The sequence below is a fragment of the Salvelinus namaycush genome, unplaced genomic scaffold, assembly GCF_016432855.1.
Source record: "Salvelinus namaycush isolate Seneca unplaced genomic scaffold, SaNama_1.0 Scaffold628, whole genome shotgun sequence".
In the NCBI taxonomy this organism is placed as follows: domain Eukaryota; kingdom Metazoa; phylum Chordata; class Actinopteri; order Salmoniformes; family Salmonidae; genus Salvelinus; species Salvelinus namaycush.
The window spans coordinates 87,280-106,448 of NW_024061340.1; the positions used below are offsets into that span (position 1 = coordinate 87,280).

Consider the following 19,169-nt stretch of genomic DNA (forward strand, 5'->3'; position numbering starts at 1 on the left):
GAGGTGCTGTTTCACTGTCCAGACAGCATCAGATACATGGTCTACACATACTGAGACAGAGAGGTGCTGTTTCACTGTCCAGACAGCATCAGATACATGGTCTACACATACTGAGACAGAGAGGTGCTGTTTCACTGTCCAGACAGCATCAGATACATGGTCTACACATACTGAGACAGAGAGGTGCTGTTTCACTGTCCAGACAGCATCAGATACATGGTCTACACATACTGAGACAGAGAGGTGCTGTTTCACTGTCCAGACAGCATCAGATACATGGTCTACACATACTGAGACAGAGAGGTGCTGTTTCACTGTCCAGACAGCATCAGATACATGGTCTACACATACTGAGACAGAGAGGAGCTGTTTCACTTGTATGCTTTAACTGAGACCTTGTTGACCCACTGTGCTGTCAGACTCAGCATACTCGTGGGGCTGACATCGCTGGTCCAAATGTCAGTCGTGACAGCTAATGGCAGTGACGCCCGTAGCATGTAGCTCATGGATGTACGGTTCAACACTACTGTGGAACTCCGGTAGGGCAACATCGGAAAAATAGCGCCTACTTGGTAGTGTGTACCGGACCTCGAGGTGTTCGACCAGTCGGCGAAAGCCAACATCATCCACGAAGGAGGACGGTTGATTGTCAAGGGCAATGAATTCCATTATCTTGGTACTAATGGATTTCACCTTTTGAGTTGTCTCGCTGAAATGTTCTCACTCTGTCAAATGACTGCTGGACTTGTTGACTGTTCGGTCCACAACAGCAGACATTGTGGGTTAGGAATGCTGTGTTGTATGTTTAGCGATGCATTTCTCATGGCGACATTACCTCATCTACCTATGTTATATAGGTATGCATGTCAGCTTTGACGTTACCTCATCTACCTATGTTATATAGGTATTCATGTCAGCTTTGACATTACCTCATCTACCTATGTTATATAGGTCTGCATGTCAGCTTTGACATTACCTCATCTACCTATGTTATATAGGTCTGCATGTCAGCTTTGACATTACCTCATCTACCTATGTTATATAGGTATGCATGTCAGCTTTGACGTTACCTCATCTACCTATGTTATATAGGTATTCATGTCAGCTTTGACGTTACCTCATCTACCTATGTTATATAGGTATGCATGTCAGCTTTGACGTTACCTCATCTACCTATGTTATATAGGTATGCATGTCAGCTTTGGCATTACCTCATCTACCTATGTTATATAGGTATTCATGTCAGCTTTGACATTACCTCATCTACCTATGTTATATAGGTATTCATGTCAGCTTTGGCATTACCTCATCTACCTATGTTATATAGGTATTCATGTCAGCTTTGGCATTACCTCATCTACCTATGTTATATAGGTATTCATGTCAGCTTTGACATTACCTCATCTACCTATGTTATATAGGTATTCATGTCAGCTTTGACATTACCTCATCTACCTATGTTATATAGGTATTCATGTCAGCTTTGGCATTACCTCATCTTTTTATTTTTTTTATTTCACCTTTATTTAACCAGGTAGGCTAGTTGAGAACAAGTTCTCATTTGCAACTGCGACCTGGCCAAGATAAAGCATAGCAGTGTGAACAGACAACAACACAGAGTTACACATGGAGTAAACAATAAACAAGTCAATAACATGGTAGAAAAAAGAGAATCTATATACAATGTGTGCAAAAGGCATGAGGAGGTAGGCAATAAATCGAATAATTACAATTTAGCAGATTAACACTTGAGTGATAAATCATCAGATGATCATGTGCAAGTAGAGATACTGGTGTGCAAAAGAGCAGAAAAGTAAATAAATAAAAGCAGTATGGGGGGTGAGGTAGGTAAATTGGGTGGGCTATATACCGATGGACTATGTACAGCTGCAGCGATCGGTTAGCTGCTCGGATAGCAGATTTTTAAAGTTGTTGATGGAGATAAAAGTCTCCAACTTCAGAGATTTTTGCAATTCGTTCCAGTCGCAGGCAGCAGAGAACTGGAAGGAAAGGCGTCCAAATGAGGTTTTGGCTTTAGGGATGATCAGTGAGATACACCTGCTGGAGCGCGTGCTACGGGTGGGTGTAGCCATCGTGACCAGTGAACTGAGATAAGGCGGCACTTTACCTAGCATAGCCTTGTAGATGACCTGGAGCCAGTGGGTCTGACGACGAACATGTAGCGAGGGCCAGCCGACTAGGGCATACAGGTCGCAGTGGTGGGTCGTATAAGGTGCTATAGTAACAAAACGGATGGCACTGTGATAAACTGCATCCAGTTTGCTGAGTAGAGTATTGGAAGCTTTTTTGTAGACGACATCGCCGAAGTCGAGGATCGGTAGGATAGTCAGTTTTACTAGGGTAAGTTTGGCGGCGTGAGTGAAGGAGGCTTTGTTGCGAAATAGAAAGCCGACTCTAGATTTGATTTTGGATTGGAGATGTTTGATATGAGTCTGGAAGGAGAGTTTGCAGTCTAGCCAGACACCTAGGTACTTATAGATGTCCACATATTCTAGGTCGGAACCGTCCAGGGTGGTGATGCTAGTCGGGCGTGCGGGTGCAGGCAGCGAACGGTTGAAAAGCATGCATTTGGTTTTACTAGCGTTTAAGAGCAGTTGGAGGCCACGGAAGGAGTGTTGTATGGCATTGAAGCTCGTTTGGAGGTTAGATAGCACAGTGTCCAAGGAAGGGCCAGAAGTATACAGAATGGTGTCGTCTGCGTAGAGGTGGATCAGGGAATCGCCCGCAGCAAGAGCAACATCATTGATATATACAGAGAAAAGAGTCGGCCCGAGAATTGAACCCTGTGGTACCCCCATAGAGACTGCCAGAGGACCGGACAACATGCCCTCCGATTTGACACACTGAACTCTGTCTGCAAAGTAGTTGGGGAACCAGGCAAGGCAGTCATTAGAAAAACCGAGGCTACTGAGTCTGCCGATAAGAATATGGTGATTGACAGAGTCGAAAGCCTTGGCCAGGTCGATGAAGACGGCTGCACAGTAATGTCTTTTATCGATGGCGGTTATGATATCGTTTAGTACCTTGAGCGTGGCTGAGGTGCACCCGTGACCGGCTCGGAAACCGGATTGCACAGCGGAGAAGGTACGGTGGGATTCGAGATGGTCAGTGAGCTGTTTGTTGACTTGGCTTTCGAAGACCTTAGAAAGGCAGGGTAGGATGGATATAGGTCTGTAACAGTTTGGGTCCAGGGTGTTTCCCCCTTTGAAGAGGGGGATGACCGCGGCAGCTTTCCAATCCTTGGGGATCTCAGATGATACGAAGGAGAGGTTGAACAGGCTGGTAATAGGGGGTGCGACAATGGCGGCGGACAGTTTCAGAAATAGGGGGTCCAGATTGTCAAGCCCAGCTGATTTTTATGGGTCCAGGTTTTCCAGCTCTTTCAGAACATCTGCTATCTGGATATGGGTAAAGGAGAAGCTGGGGAGGCTTGGGCGAGTAGCAGCGGGGGGGGCGGGGCTGTTGGCCAAGGTTGGAGTCGCCAGGAGGAAGGCATGGCCAGCCATTGAGAAATGCTTGTTGAAGTTTTCGATTATCACGGATTTATCGGTGGTGACCGTGTTACCTAGCCTCAGTGCAGTGGGCAGCTGGGAGGAGGTGCTCTTGTTCTCCATGGACTTTACAGTATCCCAGAACTTTTTGGAGTTAGAGCTACAGGATGCAAATTTCTGCTTGAAAAAGCTGGCCTTTGCTTTCCTGACTGACTGCGTGTATTGGTTCCTGACTTCCCTGAACAGTTGCATTTCGCGGGGGCTCTTCGATGCTATTGCAGTTCGCCACAGGATGTTTTTGTGCTGGTCGAGGGCAGTCAGGTCTGGAGTGAACCAAGGGCTATATCTGTTCTTAGTTCTGCATTTTTTGAACGGAGCATGCTTGTCTAATATGGTGAGGAAGTAACTTTTAAAGAATGACCAGGCATCCTCAACTGATGGGATGAGGTCAATATCCTTCCAGGGTACCCGGGCCAGGTCGATTAGAAAGGCCTGCTCGCAGAAGTGTTTTAGGGAGCGTTTGACAGTGATGAGGGGTGGTCGTTTGACCGCGGACCTGTAGCGGATACAGGCAATGAGGCAGTGATCGCTGAGATCTTGATTGAAGACAGCAGAGGTGTATTTGGAGGGCAAGTTGGTCAGGATAATGTCTATTAGGGTGCCCATGTTTACGGATTTAGGGTTGTACCTGGTGGGTTCCTTGATGATTTGTGTGAGATTGAGGGCATCTAGCTTAGATTGTAGGACTGCCGGGGTGTTAAGCATATCCCAGTTTAGGTCACCTAGCAGAACAAACTCTGAAGCTAGATGGGGAGCGATCAATTCACAGATGGTGTCCAGGGCACAGCTGGGAGCTGAGGGGGGTCGGTAGCAGGCGGCAATGGTGAGAGACTTATTTCTGGAGAGATTAGTTTTTCAAATTAGAAGTTCGAACTGTTTGGGCATAGACCTGGAAAGTATGACAGAACTTTGCAGGCTATCTCTGCAGTAGATTGCAACTCCTCCCCCTTTGGCAGTTCTATCTTGACGGAAAGTGTTATAGTTGGGTATGGAAATCTCAGAATTTTTGGTGGCCTTCCTAAGCCAGGATTCAGACACGGCAAGGACATCAGGGTTGGCAGAGTGTGCTAAAGCGGTGAGTAAGACAAACTTAGGGAGGAGGCTTCTGATGTTGACATGCATGAGGCCAAGGCTTTTTCGATCACAGAAGTCAACAAATGAGGGTGCCTGGGGACATGCAGGGCCTGGGTTTACCTCCACATCACCCGAGGAACAGAGGAGTAGTAGGATGAGGGTGCGGCTAAAGGCTATCAAAACTGGTCGCCTAGAGCGTTGGGGACAAGGTATAAAAGGAGCAGATTTATGGGCGTGGTAGAATAGATTCTGGGCATAATGTGCAGACAGGGGTATGGTGGGGCACGGGTACAGCGGAGGCAAGCCCAGGCACTGGGTGATGATAAGAGAGGTTGTATCTCTGGACATGCTGGTCTCAATGGGTGAGGTCACCGCATGTGTGGGAGGTGGGACAAAGGAGGTATCAGAGGTACGGAGAGTGGAACTACGGGGTCCATTGCAAACCAAAACAATGATAACTAGCCTGAACAACAGTATACAAGGCATATTGATATTTGAGAGAGACATACAGTAAGGCATAAAGTGATTGCAGGTCTTGATTGGGAGAGCTAGATAAAACAACAGGTGAGATAACAGCAGCTAGTCAGCTAACACAGCAACAGCAGGTAAAATTGGCGACGACTAGGCAGAGAGGGTCGGATTAACTACACACAGAGCCTGAGTTAAAACACAGAGCCGTCAGATAAAACACAAATAAACAGAATGGAGTACCGTGAATTAATGGACAGTCCGGCAGGCATCAGCTATGTAGCCAAGTGATCATAGTGTCCAGGGGGCAGCCGTAGATGGAGCAGGGAAGCCGCCACTAAGCTAGCACGCGGCGTTTAAAGTTAGTAGCCCGGGGGGTGGTCTGCTCAGACGGAGGGGGTCTGCTCAGACGGAGGCCGGTTGAGGGCACAGCGGATGGGGTATTCGTCTGCAGACCAGACGTGGTCGTGTCGACAGAGAATCCAAGCCGGATGGCAATGGCGAAAGAGAGGTTGTGATTGTAGAATTGTGTTTGCTAACTGGTGCTAGCTTCGTGGCAGTGGCGCTAGCTGCGCTAGCTGCAAGCTAGCTGTGAGGATCAGAAGTAGTGGCTCAGGGATTACGGCAGGAATCCGGCGTTGTTGTCGAGAGACAGTCCGATGCTGGTAAATTGGTGAGTAATATCCAGGCTAATAACAGGGCTGGTGTCTGTGCAGAAGGTAAAAGCTGCTAGCAGCGGCTAAAAATGGCTAAAATAGCTTGTAGCTGATTAGCTGGTTAGCTACTGGGGGTTCTTGAATGTGTTCCAAAGTTAAAAAATAATAGCGATTCCGTATCACATTGGGTGAGTTAGGTTACCGGAAGGTATAATCGAATTAAAAATCGAAAAGAGATAGAAAAAAAAAATTAAAATATATACAAGAAATACGAAAAATACAAACGTACACGAGAGGACTAAACAAACACGTCTACACTGCTACGCCATCTTGGATAGTTATGTTATATAGGTATTCATGTCAGCTTTGGCATTACCTCATCTACCTATGTTATATAGGTATGCATGTCAGCTTTGACATCGGTTTTGCACATTGGCGTTAACCTAGACATCGTGCCAATGCCGATGTTGGCATTTTAGCTAATATTGTCCGATTCCGATATGCTTACCGATATATATTGTGCATCCCTAGCTTTGATGCCTCATGATTGAGTATTGCTCTGTTCAAGTAGACTGTGATTTTGCTGTGATCTGATAGGGGTGTCAGTGGGCTGACTGATCACTGAGAGACTCTGGGTTGAGGTCAGTGATAAAGTAGTCTACAGTACTACTGCCAAGAGATGAGCTATATCTGTACCTACCATAGGAGTCCCCTCGAAGCCTATCATTGACTATGTACATACGCGACAGAGCTGCAGGAGTTGTGACCTGTTTTTGTTGGTTACGTTGTTGTAGTTGTGTCTAGGGGGGCATATGGGGGAGGGAATGCTGTCACCTCCAGGTAGGTGTTTGTCCCCCTGTGTGCTGAGGGTGTCAGGTTCTTGTCCAGTTTTCACATTTAGGTCGCCACAGACTAGTTCATGTCCCTGGGTCTGGAAATCTGGAGAAGCTGTCTTCATTAACGTATGGGGATTCTATTGGGGGATATAGGTAGCACACGAGGACATTTTTCTCTGTTGAGATCATTTCCCCATTCATTTCTAGCCAAATGTAAAATGTTCCTGTTTGATTAATTTAATAGAGTGGGTTAGGTCTGCTCTCTACCAATTAGCATACCCCCTGAGTCTCTTCCCTGTTTCACACCTGGTAGTTTGGTGGATGGGACTACCAGCTCTCTGTAACCTAGAGGACAACCAGTGGGTCCGTCTCCTCTATACCACCCACCTGGTAGTGTGGTGGATGGGACTACCAGCTCTCTGTAACCTAGAGGACAACCAGTGGGTCCATCTCCTCTATACCACCCACCTGGTAGTGTGGTGGATGGGACTACCAGCTCTCTGTAACCTAGAGGACAACCAGTGGGTCCGTCTCCTCTATACCACCCACCTGGTAGTGTGGTGGATGGGACTACCAGCTCTCTGTAACCTAGAGGACAACCAGTGGGCCTGTCTCCTCTATACCACCCACCTGGTAGTGTGGTTGATAAATGATACAAGTGTTAAACATACGAATAAAGATAAACTTCTCCTTAATGCAACTGCTGTGTCAGATTTCAAAAAGGCTTTATGGCAAAAGCACACTTCGCGATTATGTTAGGTCAGCGCCTAGCCACAGAAAACCTTACAGCCATTATCCAACCAGGGAGAGGTGTCACAAAAGTCAGAAATAGCATTAAAATTAATCACTTACCTTTGATGATCTTCATCTGATGGCACTCCCAGGTCTCCATGTTAGACAACAAATGTTCGTTTTGTTCGATAAAGTTCATCTTTATGTCCAAATACCTCCTTTTTGTTTGCGCGTTTAGTCCAGTAATCCAAATGCACAAGGTGCGGGCACTAAGTCCAGACGAAAAGTCAAAGTTCCATTACAGTTTGTAGAAACATGTCAAACGATGTATAGAATCAATCTTTAGGATGTTTTTATCATAAATCTTCAATAATATTCCAACCGGACAACTCCTTTGTCTGTAGAAATGAAATGAAATGAAATGAAAGGGAACGGAGCTCGTGCTCACGGCCGCGCGCGTGACTAAACTAAAGGCTTTCAGCCTGACCACTGGTTCAAACAGCTCTTATTCGCTCCCCTTTCACAGTAGAAGCCTGAAACAACGTTCTAACGACTGTTGACATCTAGTGGAAGCCTTAGGGAGTGCAATCTGACCCCATAGACACAGTATATTGGATAGGCAATCACTTGAAAAACTACAAACCTCAGATTTCCCACTTCCTGGTTGGATTTTTCTCAGGTTTCCGCCTGCCATATGAGTTCTGTTACACTCACAGACATCATTCAAACAGTTTTAGAAACTTCAGAGTGTTTTCTATCCAGATCTACTAATAATATGCATATCCCAGCCTCAGGGCCTGAGTAGCAGGTAGTTTACTCTGGGCACGCTTTTCATCCGGACATGAAAATACTGCCCCTTACACCAAAGAAGTTAACACTGGAATGATATATGAGCAGATGATGGTGTGTAAGTAGTGATACTGGTGTGCAAAAGAGCAGGAAAGTAAATAAAAACAATATGGGGATGAGAGCCCACCCAATCTACCAATCTACAGATGGACTATGTACAGCTGCAGCGATCGGTTAGCTGCTCAGATAGCTGATGTTTAGAGTTAATGAGGGAAATATAAGTCTCCAGCTTCAGCGATTTTTGCAATTCATTCCAGTCATTGGCAGCAGAGAACTGGAAGGAAAGGCGGCCAAAGGAGGGAGGTGCCGTCAGGTCAGTTCTGTCCTAGCAGCTTGGTAGCTTAGTAGCCTTATTTACTTAGCTTTATATAACAACATTACCTAGAGATTGTCTTTTACTTTTTGGCTTCAGAAGTAGGTTCAGACTGAACATTACTCACTCAGTGTTGTGTTGGATGGTATTTCCAGGTCCAGACTGAACATTACTCTCTCAGTGTTGTGTTGGATGGTATTTCCAGGTTCAGACTGAACACTACTCACTCAGTGTTGTGATGGATGTATTTCCAGGTTCAGACTGAACACTACTCACTCAGTGTTGTGATGGATGTATTTCCAGGTTCAGACTGAACACTACTCACTCAGTGTTGTGATGGATGTATTTCCAGGTTCAGACTGAACATTACTCACTCAGTGTTGGATGGTATTTACAGGTTCAGACTGAACATTACTCACTCAGTGTTGGATGGTATTTACAGGTTCAGACTGAACATTACTCACTCAGTGTTGTGTTGGATGGTATTTCCAGGTTCAGACTGAATATTACTCACTCAGTGTTGTGTCGGATGGTATTTCCAGGTTCAGACTGAATATTACTCACTCAGTGTTGTGTCGGATGGTATTTACAGGTTCAGACTGAACATTACTCACTCAGTGTTGTGTTGGATGGTATTTACAGGTCCAGACTGAATATTACTCACTCAGTGTTGTGTTGGATGGTATTTCCAGGTCCAGACTGAACATTACTCACTCAGTGTTGGATGGTATTTACAGGTTCAGACTGAACATTACTCACTCAGTGTTGGATGGTATTTACAGGTTCAGACTGAACATTACTCATTCAGTGTTGGATGGTATTTACAGGTTCAGACTGAACATTACTCACTCAGTGTTGTGTTGGATGGTATTTACAGGTTCAGACTGAACATTACTCACTCAGTGTTGGATGGTATTTACAGGTTCAGACTGAACATTACTCACTCAGTGTTGGATGGTATTTACAGGTTCAGACTGAACATTACTCACTCAGTGTTGTGATGGATGGTGTTTCCAGGTTCAGACTCAATATTACTCACTCAGTGTTGTGTTGGACGGTATTTACAGGTTCAGACTGAATATTACTCACTCAGTGTTGTGATGGATGGTATTTCCAGGTTCAGACTGAACATTACTCAGTGTTGGATGGTATTTCCAGGTCCAGACTGAATATTACTCACTCAGTGTTGTGATGGATGGTATTTCCAGGTTCAGACTGAACATTACTCTCTCAGTGTTGTGTTGGATGGTATTTCCAGGTTCAGACTGAACATTACTCTCTCAGTGTTGTGTTAGATGGTATTTCCAGGTTCAGACTGAATATTACTCACTCAGTGTTGTGTTGGATGGTATTTCCAGGTTCAGACTGAACATTACTCACTCAGTGTTGTGTTGGATGGTATTTCCAGGTTCAGACTGAACATTACTCACTCAGTGTTGTGTTGGATGGTATTTCCAGGTTCAGACTGAATATTACTCACTCAGTGTTGTGTTGGATGGTATTTCCAGGTTCAGACTGAACATTACTCTCTCAGTGTTGTGTTAGATGGTATTTCCAGGTTCAGACTGAATATTACTCACTCAGTGTTGTGTTGGATGGTATTTCCAGGTTCAGACTGAACATTACTCACTCAGTGTTGTGTTGGATGGTATTTCCAGGTTCAGACTGAACATTACTCACTCAGTGTTGTGTTGGATGGTATTTCCAGGTTCAGACTGAACATTACTCAGTGTTGGATGGTATTTCCAGGTTCAGACTGAACATTACTCAGTGTTGGATGGTATTTCCAGGTTCAGACTGAACATTACTCAGTGTTAGATGGTATTTCCAGGTTCAGACTGAACATTACTCACTCAGTGTTGTGTTGGATGGTATTTCCAGGTTCAGACTGAATATTACTCACTCAGTGTTGTGTCGGATGGTATTTCCAGGTTCAGACTGAATATTACTCACTCAGTGTCGGATGGTATTTCCAGGTTCAGACTGAACATTACTCTCTCAGTGTTGTGATGGATGGTGTTTCCAGGTTCAGACTCAATATTACTCACTCAGTGTTGTGTTGGACGGTATTTACAGGTTCAGACTGAATATTACTCACTCAGTGTTGTGATGGATGGTATTTCCAGGTTCAGACTGAATATTACTCACTCAGTGTTGTGTTGGATGGTATTTCCAGGTTCAGACTGAACATTACTCACTCAGTGTCGGATGGTATTTCCAGGTTCAGACTGAACATTACTCTCTCAGTGTTGTGATGGATGGTATTTCCAGGTTCAGACTGAACATTACTCACTCAGTGTTGTGTTGGATGGTATTTCCAGGTTCAGACTGAATATTACTCACTCAGTGTTGTGTTGGATGGTATTTCCAGGTTCAGACTGAACATTACTCTCTCAGTGTTGTGTTGGATGGTATTTCCAGGTTCAGACTGAACATTACTCACTCTGTGTTGTGTTGGATGGTATTTCCAGGTTCAGACTGAATATTACTCACTCAGTGTTGTGTTGGATGGTATTTCCAGGTTCAGACTGAACATTACTCACTCAGTGTTGTGTTGGATGGTATTTCCAGGTTCAGACTGAATATTACTCACTCAGTGTTGTGTTGGATGGTATTTCCAGGTTCAGACTGAATATTACTCACTCAGTGTTGTGTTGGATGGTATTTCCAGGTTCAGACTGAATATTACTCACTCAGTGTTGGATGGTATTTCCAGGTTCAGACTGAACATTACTCACTCAGTGTTGTGTTGGATGGTATTTCCAGGTTCAGACTGAATATTACTCACTCAGTGTTGGATGGTATTTCCAGGTTCAGACTGAACATTACTCACTCAGTGTCGGATGGTATTTCCAGGTTCAGACTGAACATTACTCTCTCAGTGTTGTGTCGGATGGTATTTCCAGGTTCAGACTGAACATTACTCTCTCAGTGTTGTGTTGGATGGTATTTCCAGGTTCAGACTGAACATTACTCTCTCAGTGTTTTGTTGGATGGTATTTCCAGGTTCAGACTGAACATTACTCTCTCAGTGTTGTGTTGGATGGTATTTCCAGGTTCAGACTGAACATTACTCACTCAGTGTTGGATGGTATTTCCAGGTTCAGACTGAACATTACTCTCTCAGTGTTGTGTTGGATGGTATTTCCAGGTTCAGACTGAACATTACTCTCTCAGTGTTGTGTTGGATGGTATTTCCAGGTTCAGACTGAACATTACTCACTCAGTGTTGGATGGTATTTCCAGGTTCAGACTGAACATTACTCAGTGTTGGATGGTATTTCCAGGTCCAGACTGAATATTACTCACTCAGTGTTGTGATGGATGGTATTTCCAGGTTCAGACTGAACATTACTCTCTCAGTGTTGTGTTGGATGGTATTTCCAGGTTCAGACTGAACATTACTCTCTCAGTGTTGTGTTAGATGGTATTTCCAGGTTCAGACTGAATATTACTCACTCAGTGTTGTGTTGGATGGTATTTCCAGGTTCAGACTGAACATTACTCACTCAGTGTTGTGTTGGATGGTATTTCCAGGTTCAGACTGAACATTACTCACTCAGTGTTGTGTTGGATGGTATTTCCAGGTTCAGACTGAATATTACTCACTCAGTGTTGTGTTGGATGGTATTTCCAGGTTCAGACTGAACATTACTCTCTCAGTGTTGTGTTAGATGGTATTTCCAGGTTCAGACTGAATATTACTCACTCAGTGTTGTGTTGGATGGTATTTCCAGGTTCAGACTGAACATTACTCACTCAGTGTTGTGTTGGATGGTATTTCCAGGTTCAGACTGAACATTACTCACTCAGTGTTGTGTTGGATGGTATTTCCAGGTTCAGACTGAACATTACTCAGTGTTGGATGGTATTTCCAGGTTCAGACTGAACATTACTCAGTGTTGGATGGTATTTCCAGGTTCAGACTGAACATTACTCAGTGTTAGATGGTATTTCCAGGTTCAGACTGAACATTACTCACTCAGTGTTGTGTTGGATGGTATTTCCAGGTTCAGACTGAATATTACTCACTCAGTGTTGTGTCGGATGGTATTTCCAGGTTCAGACTGAATATTACTCACTCAGTGTCGGATGGTATTTCCAGGTTCAGACTGAACATTACTCTCTCAGTGTTGTGATGGATGGTGTTTCCAGGTTCAGACTCAATATTACTCACTCAGTGTTGTGTTGGACGGTATTTACAGGTTCAGACTGAATATTACTCACTCAGTGTTGTGATGGATGGTATTTCCAGGTTCAGACTGAATATTACTCACTCAGTGTTGTGTTGGATGGTATTTCCAGGTTCAGACTGAACATTACTCACTCAGTGTCGGATGGTATTTCCAGGTTCAGACTGAACATTACTCTCTCAGTGTTGTGATGGATGGTATTTCCAGGTTCAGACTGAACATTACTCACTCAGTGTTGTGTTGGATGGTATTTCCAGGTTCAGACTGAATATTACTCACTCAGTGTTGTGTTGGATGGTATTTCCAGGTTCAGACTGAACATTACTCTCTCAGTGTTGTGTTGGATGGTATTTCCAGGTTCAGACTGAACATTACTCACTCTGTGTTGTGTTGGATGGTATTTCCAGGTTCAGACTGAATATTACTCACTCAGTGTTGTGTTGGATGGTATTTCCAGGTTCAGACTGAACATTACTCACTCAGTGTTGTGTTGGATGGTATTTCCAGGTTCAGACTGAATATTACTCACTCAGTGTTGTGTTGGATGGTATTTCCAGGTTCAGACTGAATATTACTCACTCAGTGTTGTGTTGGATGGTATTTCCAGGTTCAGACTGAATATTACTCACTCAGTGTTGGATGGTATTTCCAGGTTCAGACTGAACATTACTCACTCAGTGTTGTGTTGGATGGTATTTCCAGGTTCAGACTGAATATTACTCACTCAGTGTTGGATGGTATTTCCAGGTTCAGACTGAACATTACTCACTCAGTGTCGGATGGTATTTCCAGGTTCAGACTGAACATTACTCTCTCAGTGTTGTGTCGGATGGTATTTCCAGGTTCAGACTGAACATTACTCTCTCAGTGTTGTGTTGGATGGTATTTCCAGGTTCAGACTGAACATTACTCTCTCAGTGTTTTGTTGGATGGTATTTCCAGGTTCAGACTGAACATTACTCATTCAGTGTTGTGTTGGATGGTATTTCCAGGTTCAGACTGAACATTACTCACTCAGTGTTGGATGGTATTTACAGGTTCAGACTGAACATTACTCATTCAGTGTTGTGTTGGATGGTATTTACAGGTTCAGACTGAACATTACTCATTCAGTGTTGTGTTGGAGGGTATTTACAGGTTCAGACTGAACATTACTCACTCAGTGTTGGATGGTATTTCCAGGTTCAGACTGAACATTACTCATTCAGTGTTGGATGGTATTTACAGGTTCAGACTGAACATTACTCAGTGTTGGATGGTATTTCCAGGTTCAGACTGAACATTACTCACTCAGTGTTGTGTTGGACGGTATTTACAGGTTCAGACTGAACATTACTCACTCAGTGTTGTGATGGATGGTATTTCCAGGTTCAGACTGAATATTACTCACTCAGTGTTGTGTTGGATGGTGTTTCCAGGTTCAGACTGAACATTACTCACTCAGTGTTGGATGGTATTTCCAGGTTCAGACTGAACATTACTCACTCAGTGTTGTGTTGGATGGTATTTCCAGGTTCAGACTGAATATTACTCACTCAGTGTTGTGATGGATGGTATTTCCAGGTTCAGACTGAATATTACTCACTCAGTGTTGTGTTGGACGGTATTTACAGGTTCAGACTGAACATTACTCAGTGTTGTGTTGGATGGTATTTCCAGGTTCAGACTGAACATTACTCACTCAGTGTTGTGATGGATGGTGTTTCCAGGTTCAGACTGAACATTACTCACTCAGTGTTGTGTTGGATGGTATTTCCAGGTTCAGACTGAATATTACTCACTCAGTGTTGTGTTGGATGGTATTTCCAGGTTCAGACTGAACATTACTCTCTCAGTGTTGGATGGTATTTCCAGGTTCAGACTGAACATTACTCAGTGTTGGATGGTATTTCCAGGTCCAGACTGAATATTACTCACTCAGTGTTGTGATGGAGGGTATTTCCAGGTTCAGACTGAACATTACTCTCTCAGTGTTGTGTTGGATGGTATTTCCAGGTTCAGACTGAACATTACTCTCTCAGTGTTGGATGGTATTTCCAGGTTCAGACTGAACATTACTCAGTGTTGGATGGTATTTCCAGGTCCAGACTGAATATTACTCACTCAGTGTTGTGTTAGATGGTATTTCCAGGTTCAGACTGAATATTACTCACTCAGTGTTGTGATGGATGGTATTTCCAGGTTCAGACTGAACATTACTCACTCAGTGTTGGATGGTATTTACAGGTTCAGACTGAACATTACTCACTCAGTGTTGTGTTGGATGGTATTTCCAGGTTCAGACTGAACATTACTCACTCAGTGTTGGATGGTATTTACAGGTTCAGACTGAATATTACTCACTCAGTGTTGTGTTAGATGGTATTTCCAGGTCCAGACTGAATATTACTCACTCAGTGTTGTGTTAGATGGTATTTCCAGGTTCAGACTGAATATTACTCACTCAGTGTTGTGATGGATGGTATTTCCAGGTTCAGACTGAATATTACTCTCTCAGTGTTGGATGGTATTTACAGGTTCAGACTGAATATTACTCACTCAGTGTTGTGATGGATGGTGTTTCCAGGTTCAGACTGAACATTACTCACTCAGTGTTGTGTTGGACGGTATTTCCAGGTTCAGACTGAACATTACTCACTCAGTGTTGTGTTGGACGGTATTTCCAGGTCCAGACTGAATATTACTCACTCAGTGTTGTGTTGGACGGTATTTCCAGGTTCAGACTGAATATTACTCACTCAGTGTTGTGATGGATGGTATTTCCAGGTTCAGACTGAATATTACTCTCTCAGTGTTGGATGGTATTTACAGGTTCAGACTGAATATTACTCACTCAGTGTTGTGTTGGATGGTATTTCCAGGTTCAGACTGAATATTACTCACTCAGTGTTGTGTTGGACGGTATTTACAGGTTCAGACTGAATATTACTCACTCAGTGTTGTGTTGGATGGTATTTCCAGGTTCAGACTGAATATTACTCACTCAGTGTTGTGTCGGATGGTATTTCCAGGTCCAGACTGAATATTACTCACTCAGTGTTGTGTTGGATGGTATTTCCAGGTTCAGACTGAATATTACTCACTCAGTGTTGTGTCGGATGGTATTTCCAGGTCCAGACTGAATATTACTCACTCAGTGTTGTGTTGGATGGTATTTCAAGGTTCAGACTGAATATTACTCACTCAGTGTTGTGTTGGATGGTATTTCCAGGTTCAGACTGAACATTACTCACTCAGTGTTGGATGGTATTTACAGGTTCAGACTGAATATTACTCACTCAGTGTTGTGATGGATGGTATTTCCAGGTTCCGCTGTGTTTCTTCTGCAGGTTTTGGTTTGTTAGAAGTTATGTCTTGATAGACCTTAATAATCCATTCAGGTCAAAACTCAACTACATTTATCCAACTCTAATTCTATATTGTTTTGCAGAAGAACTCAGGAGCCCATTAGCCCCCCTCTCCACCTCTGTCTCTCTCTCCCTCTCTCTCTGTCTCTCTCTCCCCCCTCTCACTCTCTCTCTCTCTCTCTCTCTCTCTCTCTCTCTCTCTCTCCCTCTCTCTCTCCCTCTCTCTCTGTCTCTCTCTCCCTCTCTCCTCCCTCTCTTCTCTCTCTCTCTCTGTCTCCCCCCTCTGTCTCTCTCTCTCTCTCTGTCTCTCTCTCCCCCCTCTCACTCTGTCTCTCTCTCCCTCTCTGTCTCTCTCTCCCCCCTCTCACTGTCTCTCTCTCCCTCTTTCTTTCTCTCTCTCTCTCTCTCTTTTTTTTCTCTGTCTCCCCCCTCTCACTCTGTCTCTCTCTCCCTCTCTGTCTCTCTCTCCCCCCTCTCACTGTCTCTCTCTCCCTCTTTCTCTCTGTATCTCTCCCCCAATCTCTCTCTCTCTCTCTGTCTCTCTCTCCCCCCTCTCACTCTGTCTCTCTCTCCCTCTTTCTCTCTGTATCTCTCCCCCAATCTCTCCTCTCTCTCTCTCTCTCTCTCACTCTGTCTCTCTCTCTCTCTCCTCCCGCTCTTCTCTCTCTCTCTCTCTCTCTCTCCTCCCGCTCTTCTCTCTCTCTCCCCCCTCTCTCGCTGTCCCCCCCCTCTCTCTGTCCCCCCCTCTCTCTCCACCCCTCTGTTTCTGTCTCTTTCGCTCTCGTGTCTCTAAGAGCCTAGTGTGTGTGTGTGTGTGTGCGTGTGTGCGCGCCCTTAGGTGTTTGTAATTCAATTATATGTTTAACCTTGTTCTCAAACATGAACACTGTTTTTGTAAACATGAGATTTAACATAAAAGGATTGTGTTTTTAACCATTCATGACTAATAATGTAATATAATCTTAAACTCTGTTTGTGCCTGTCTGTCTGTCTGTCTGTCTGTCTGTCTGTCTGCCTGTCTGCCTGTCTGCCTGTCTGCCTGTCTGCCTGTCTGCCTGTCTGCCTGCGTGCCTGTCTGCCTGCGTGCCTGCTTGTGTGTTGCAGGGTGATGGCGGTGAATGTATTCTCCATCTCTTCGGCTCTGGAGAACCTGAGTCGTCATGAGATGCTGTCCTGGGTCAACGACTCTCTACGGCTCACCTACACCAAGATAGAACAACTGTGTTCAGGTAACACTCAATCATTGAGATTGTCATAATGAATGATATGCTAACTTCTAGATGTTGTGTAGGTGCAGTGTATTGTCAGTTCATGGACATGCTGTTCCCTGGCTGTGTGTAGGTGCAGTGTATTGTCAGTTCATGGACATGCTGTTCCCTGGCTGTGTGTGTAGGTGCAGTGTATTGTCAGTTCATGGATATGCTGTTCCCTGGCTGTGTGTGTAGGTGCAGTGTATTGTCAGTTCATGGACATGCTGATCCCTGGCTGTGTGTAGGTGCAGTGTATTGTCAGTTCATGGATATGCTGTTCCCTGGCTGTGTGTGTAGGTGCAGTGTATTGTCAGTTCATGGACATGCTGTTCCCTGGCTGTGTGTAGGTGCAGTGTATTGTCAGTTCATGGACATGCTGATCCCTGGCTGTGTGTAGGTGCAGTGTATTGTCAGTTCATGGACATGCTGTTCCCTGGCTGTGTGTAGGTGCAGTGTATTGTCAGTTCATGGACATGCTGTTCCCTGGCTGTGTGTAGGTGCAGTGTATTGCCAGTTCATGGACATGCTGTTCCCTGGCTGTGTGTAGGTGTAGTGTATTGTCAGTTCATGGGCATGCTGTTCCCTGGCTGTGTGTAGGTGCAGTGTATTGTCAGTTCATGGACATGCTGTTCCCTGGCTGTGTGTAGGTGCAGTGTATTGTCAGTTCATGGACATGCTGTTCCCTGGCTGTGTGTGTAGGTGCAGTGTATTGTCAGTTCATGGACGTGCTGTTCCCTGGCTGTGTGTAGGTGCAGTGTATTGTTTATAGCTGTGTGTGTAGGTGCAGTGTATTGTCAGTTCATGGACATGCTGTTCCCTGGCTGTGTGTGTAGGTGCAGTGTATTGTCAGTTCATGGACATGCTGTTCCCTGGCTGTGTGTAGGTGCAGTGTATTGTCAGTTCATGGACATGCTGTTCCCTGGCTGTGTGTGTAGGTGCAGTGTGTTGTCAGTTCATGGACATGCTGTTCCCTGGCTGTGTGTAGGTGCAGTGTATTGTCAGTTCATGGACATGCTGTTCCCTGGCTGTGTGTAGGTGCAGTGTATTGTCAGTTCATGGACATGCTGTTCCCTGGCTGTGTGTAGGTGCAGTGTATTGTCAGTTCATGGACATGCTGTTACCTGGCTGTGTGTAGGTGCAGTGTATTGCCAGTTCATGGACATGCTGTTCCCTGGCTGTGTGTAGGTGCAGTGTATTGTCAGTTCATGGACATGCTGATCCCTGGCTGTGTGTAGGTGCAGTGTATTGTCAGTTCATGGACATGCTGTTCCCTGGCTGTGTGTGTAGGTGCAGTGTATTGTCAGTTCATGGACATGCTGATCCCTGGCTGTGTGTAGGTGCAGTGTATTGTTTATAACTGTGTGTGTGTGTAGGTGCAGTGTATTGTTAATACATGCTGTGTGTGTAGGTGCAGTGTATTGTTAATACATGCTGTGTGTGTAGGTGCAGTGTATTGTTAATACATGCTGTGTGTGTAGGTGCAGTGTATTGTCAGTTCATGGACATGCTGTTCCCTGGCTGTGTCCTGCTGAAGAAGGTGAAGTTCGCAGCCCGGCTGGAACATGAGTTCATCAACAACTTCAAGGTCCTACAGGCCTCCTTCAAGAGAATGGGCGTAGACAAGGTACACCACACACACACACACACACACACACACACACACACACACACACACACACACACACACACCCCCCTACCTACAAGCCCTCCTTCAAGAGGACGGGCATAGACAAGGTTCATCATCAATGAAAGGCCCAGTGCAGTCCAAATTCTGTTTTTCTTTGTCTTTTTTTTGTATCATCTTGTACAACAGCTGTTGAAACTAACACTGTACAAGTTTGAAACAAAAACATGTGATCAGTGTTATTTCCTGATAGTT

The 19,169-nt window shown here is 44.6% G+C and overlaps 1 protein-coding gene across 2 annotated transcripts in view; it reads left to right on the forward strand.

Moving 5' to 3' along the window:
* The window catches only part of LOC120042172 (microtubule-associated protein RP/EB family member 3-like), a 59,630-nt gene that overhangs the window by 17,064 nt on the left and 23,397 nt on the right, over positions 1-19,169 (forward strand). For both annotated transcript variants that reach the window (XM_038987035.1, XM_038987036.1), the window contains exons 2-3: positions 17,145-17,269; positions 18,769-18,914. In XM_038987035.1, coding sequence (XP_038842963.1) covers positions 17,149-17,269; positions 18,769-18,914 — 267 coding nt within the window. In that variant the 5' untranslated portion in view covers positions 17,145-17,148. The remainder of the gene's footprint in view (positions 1-17,144; positions 17,270-18,768; positions 18,915-19,169) is intronic.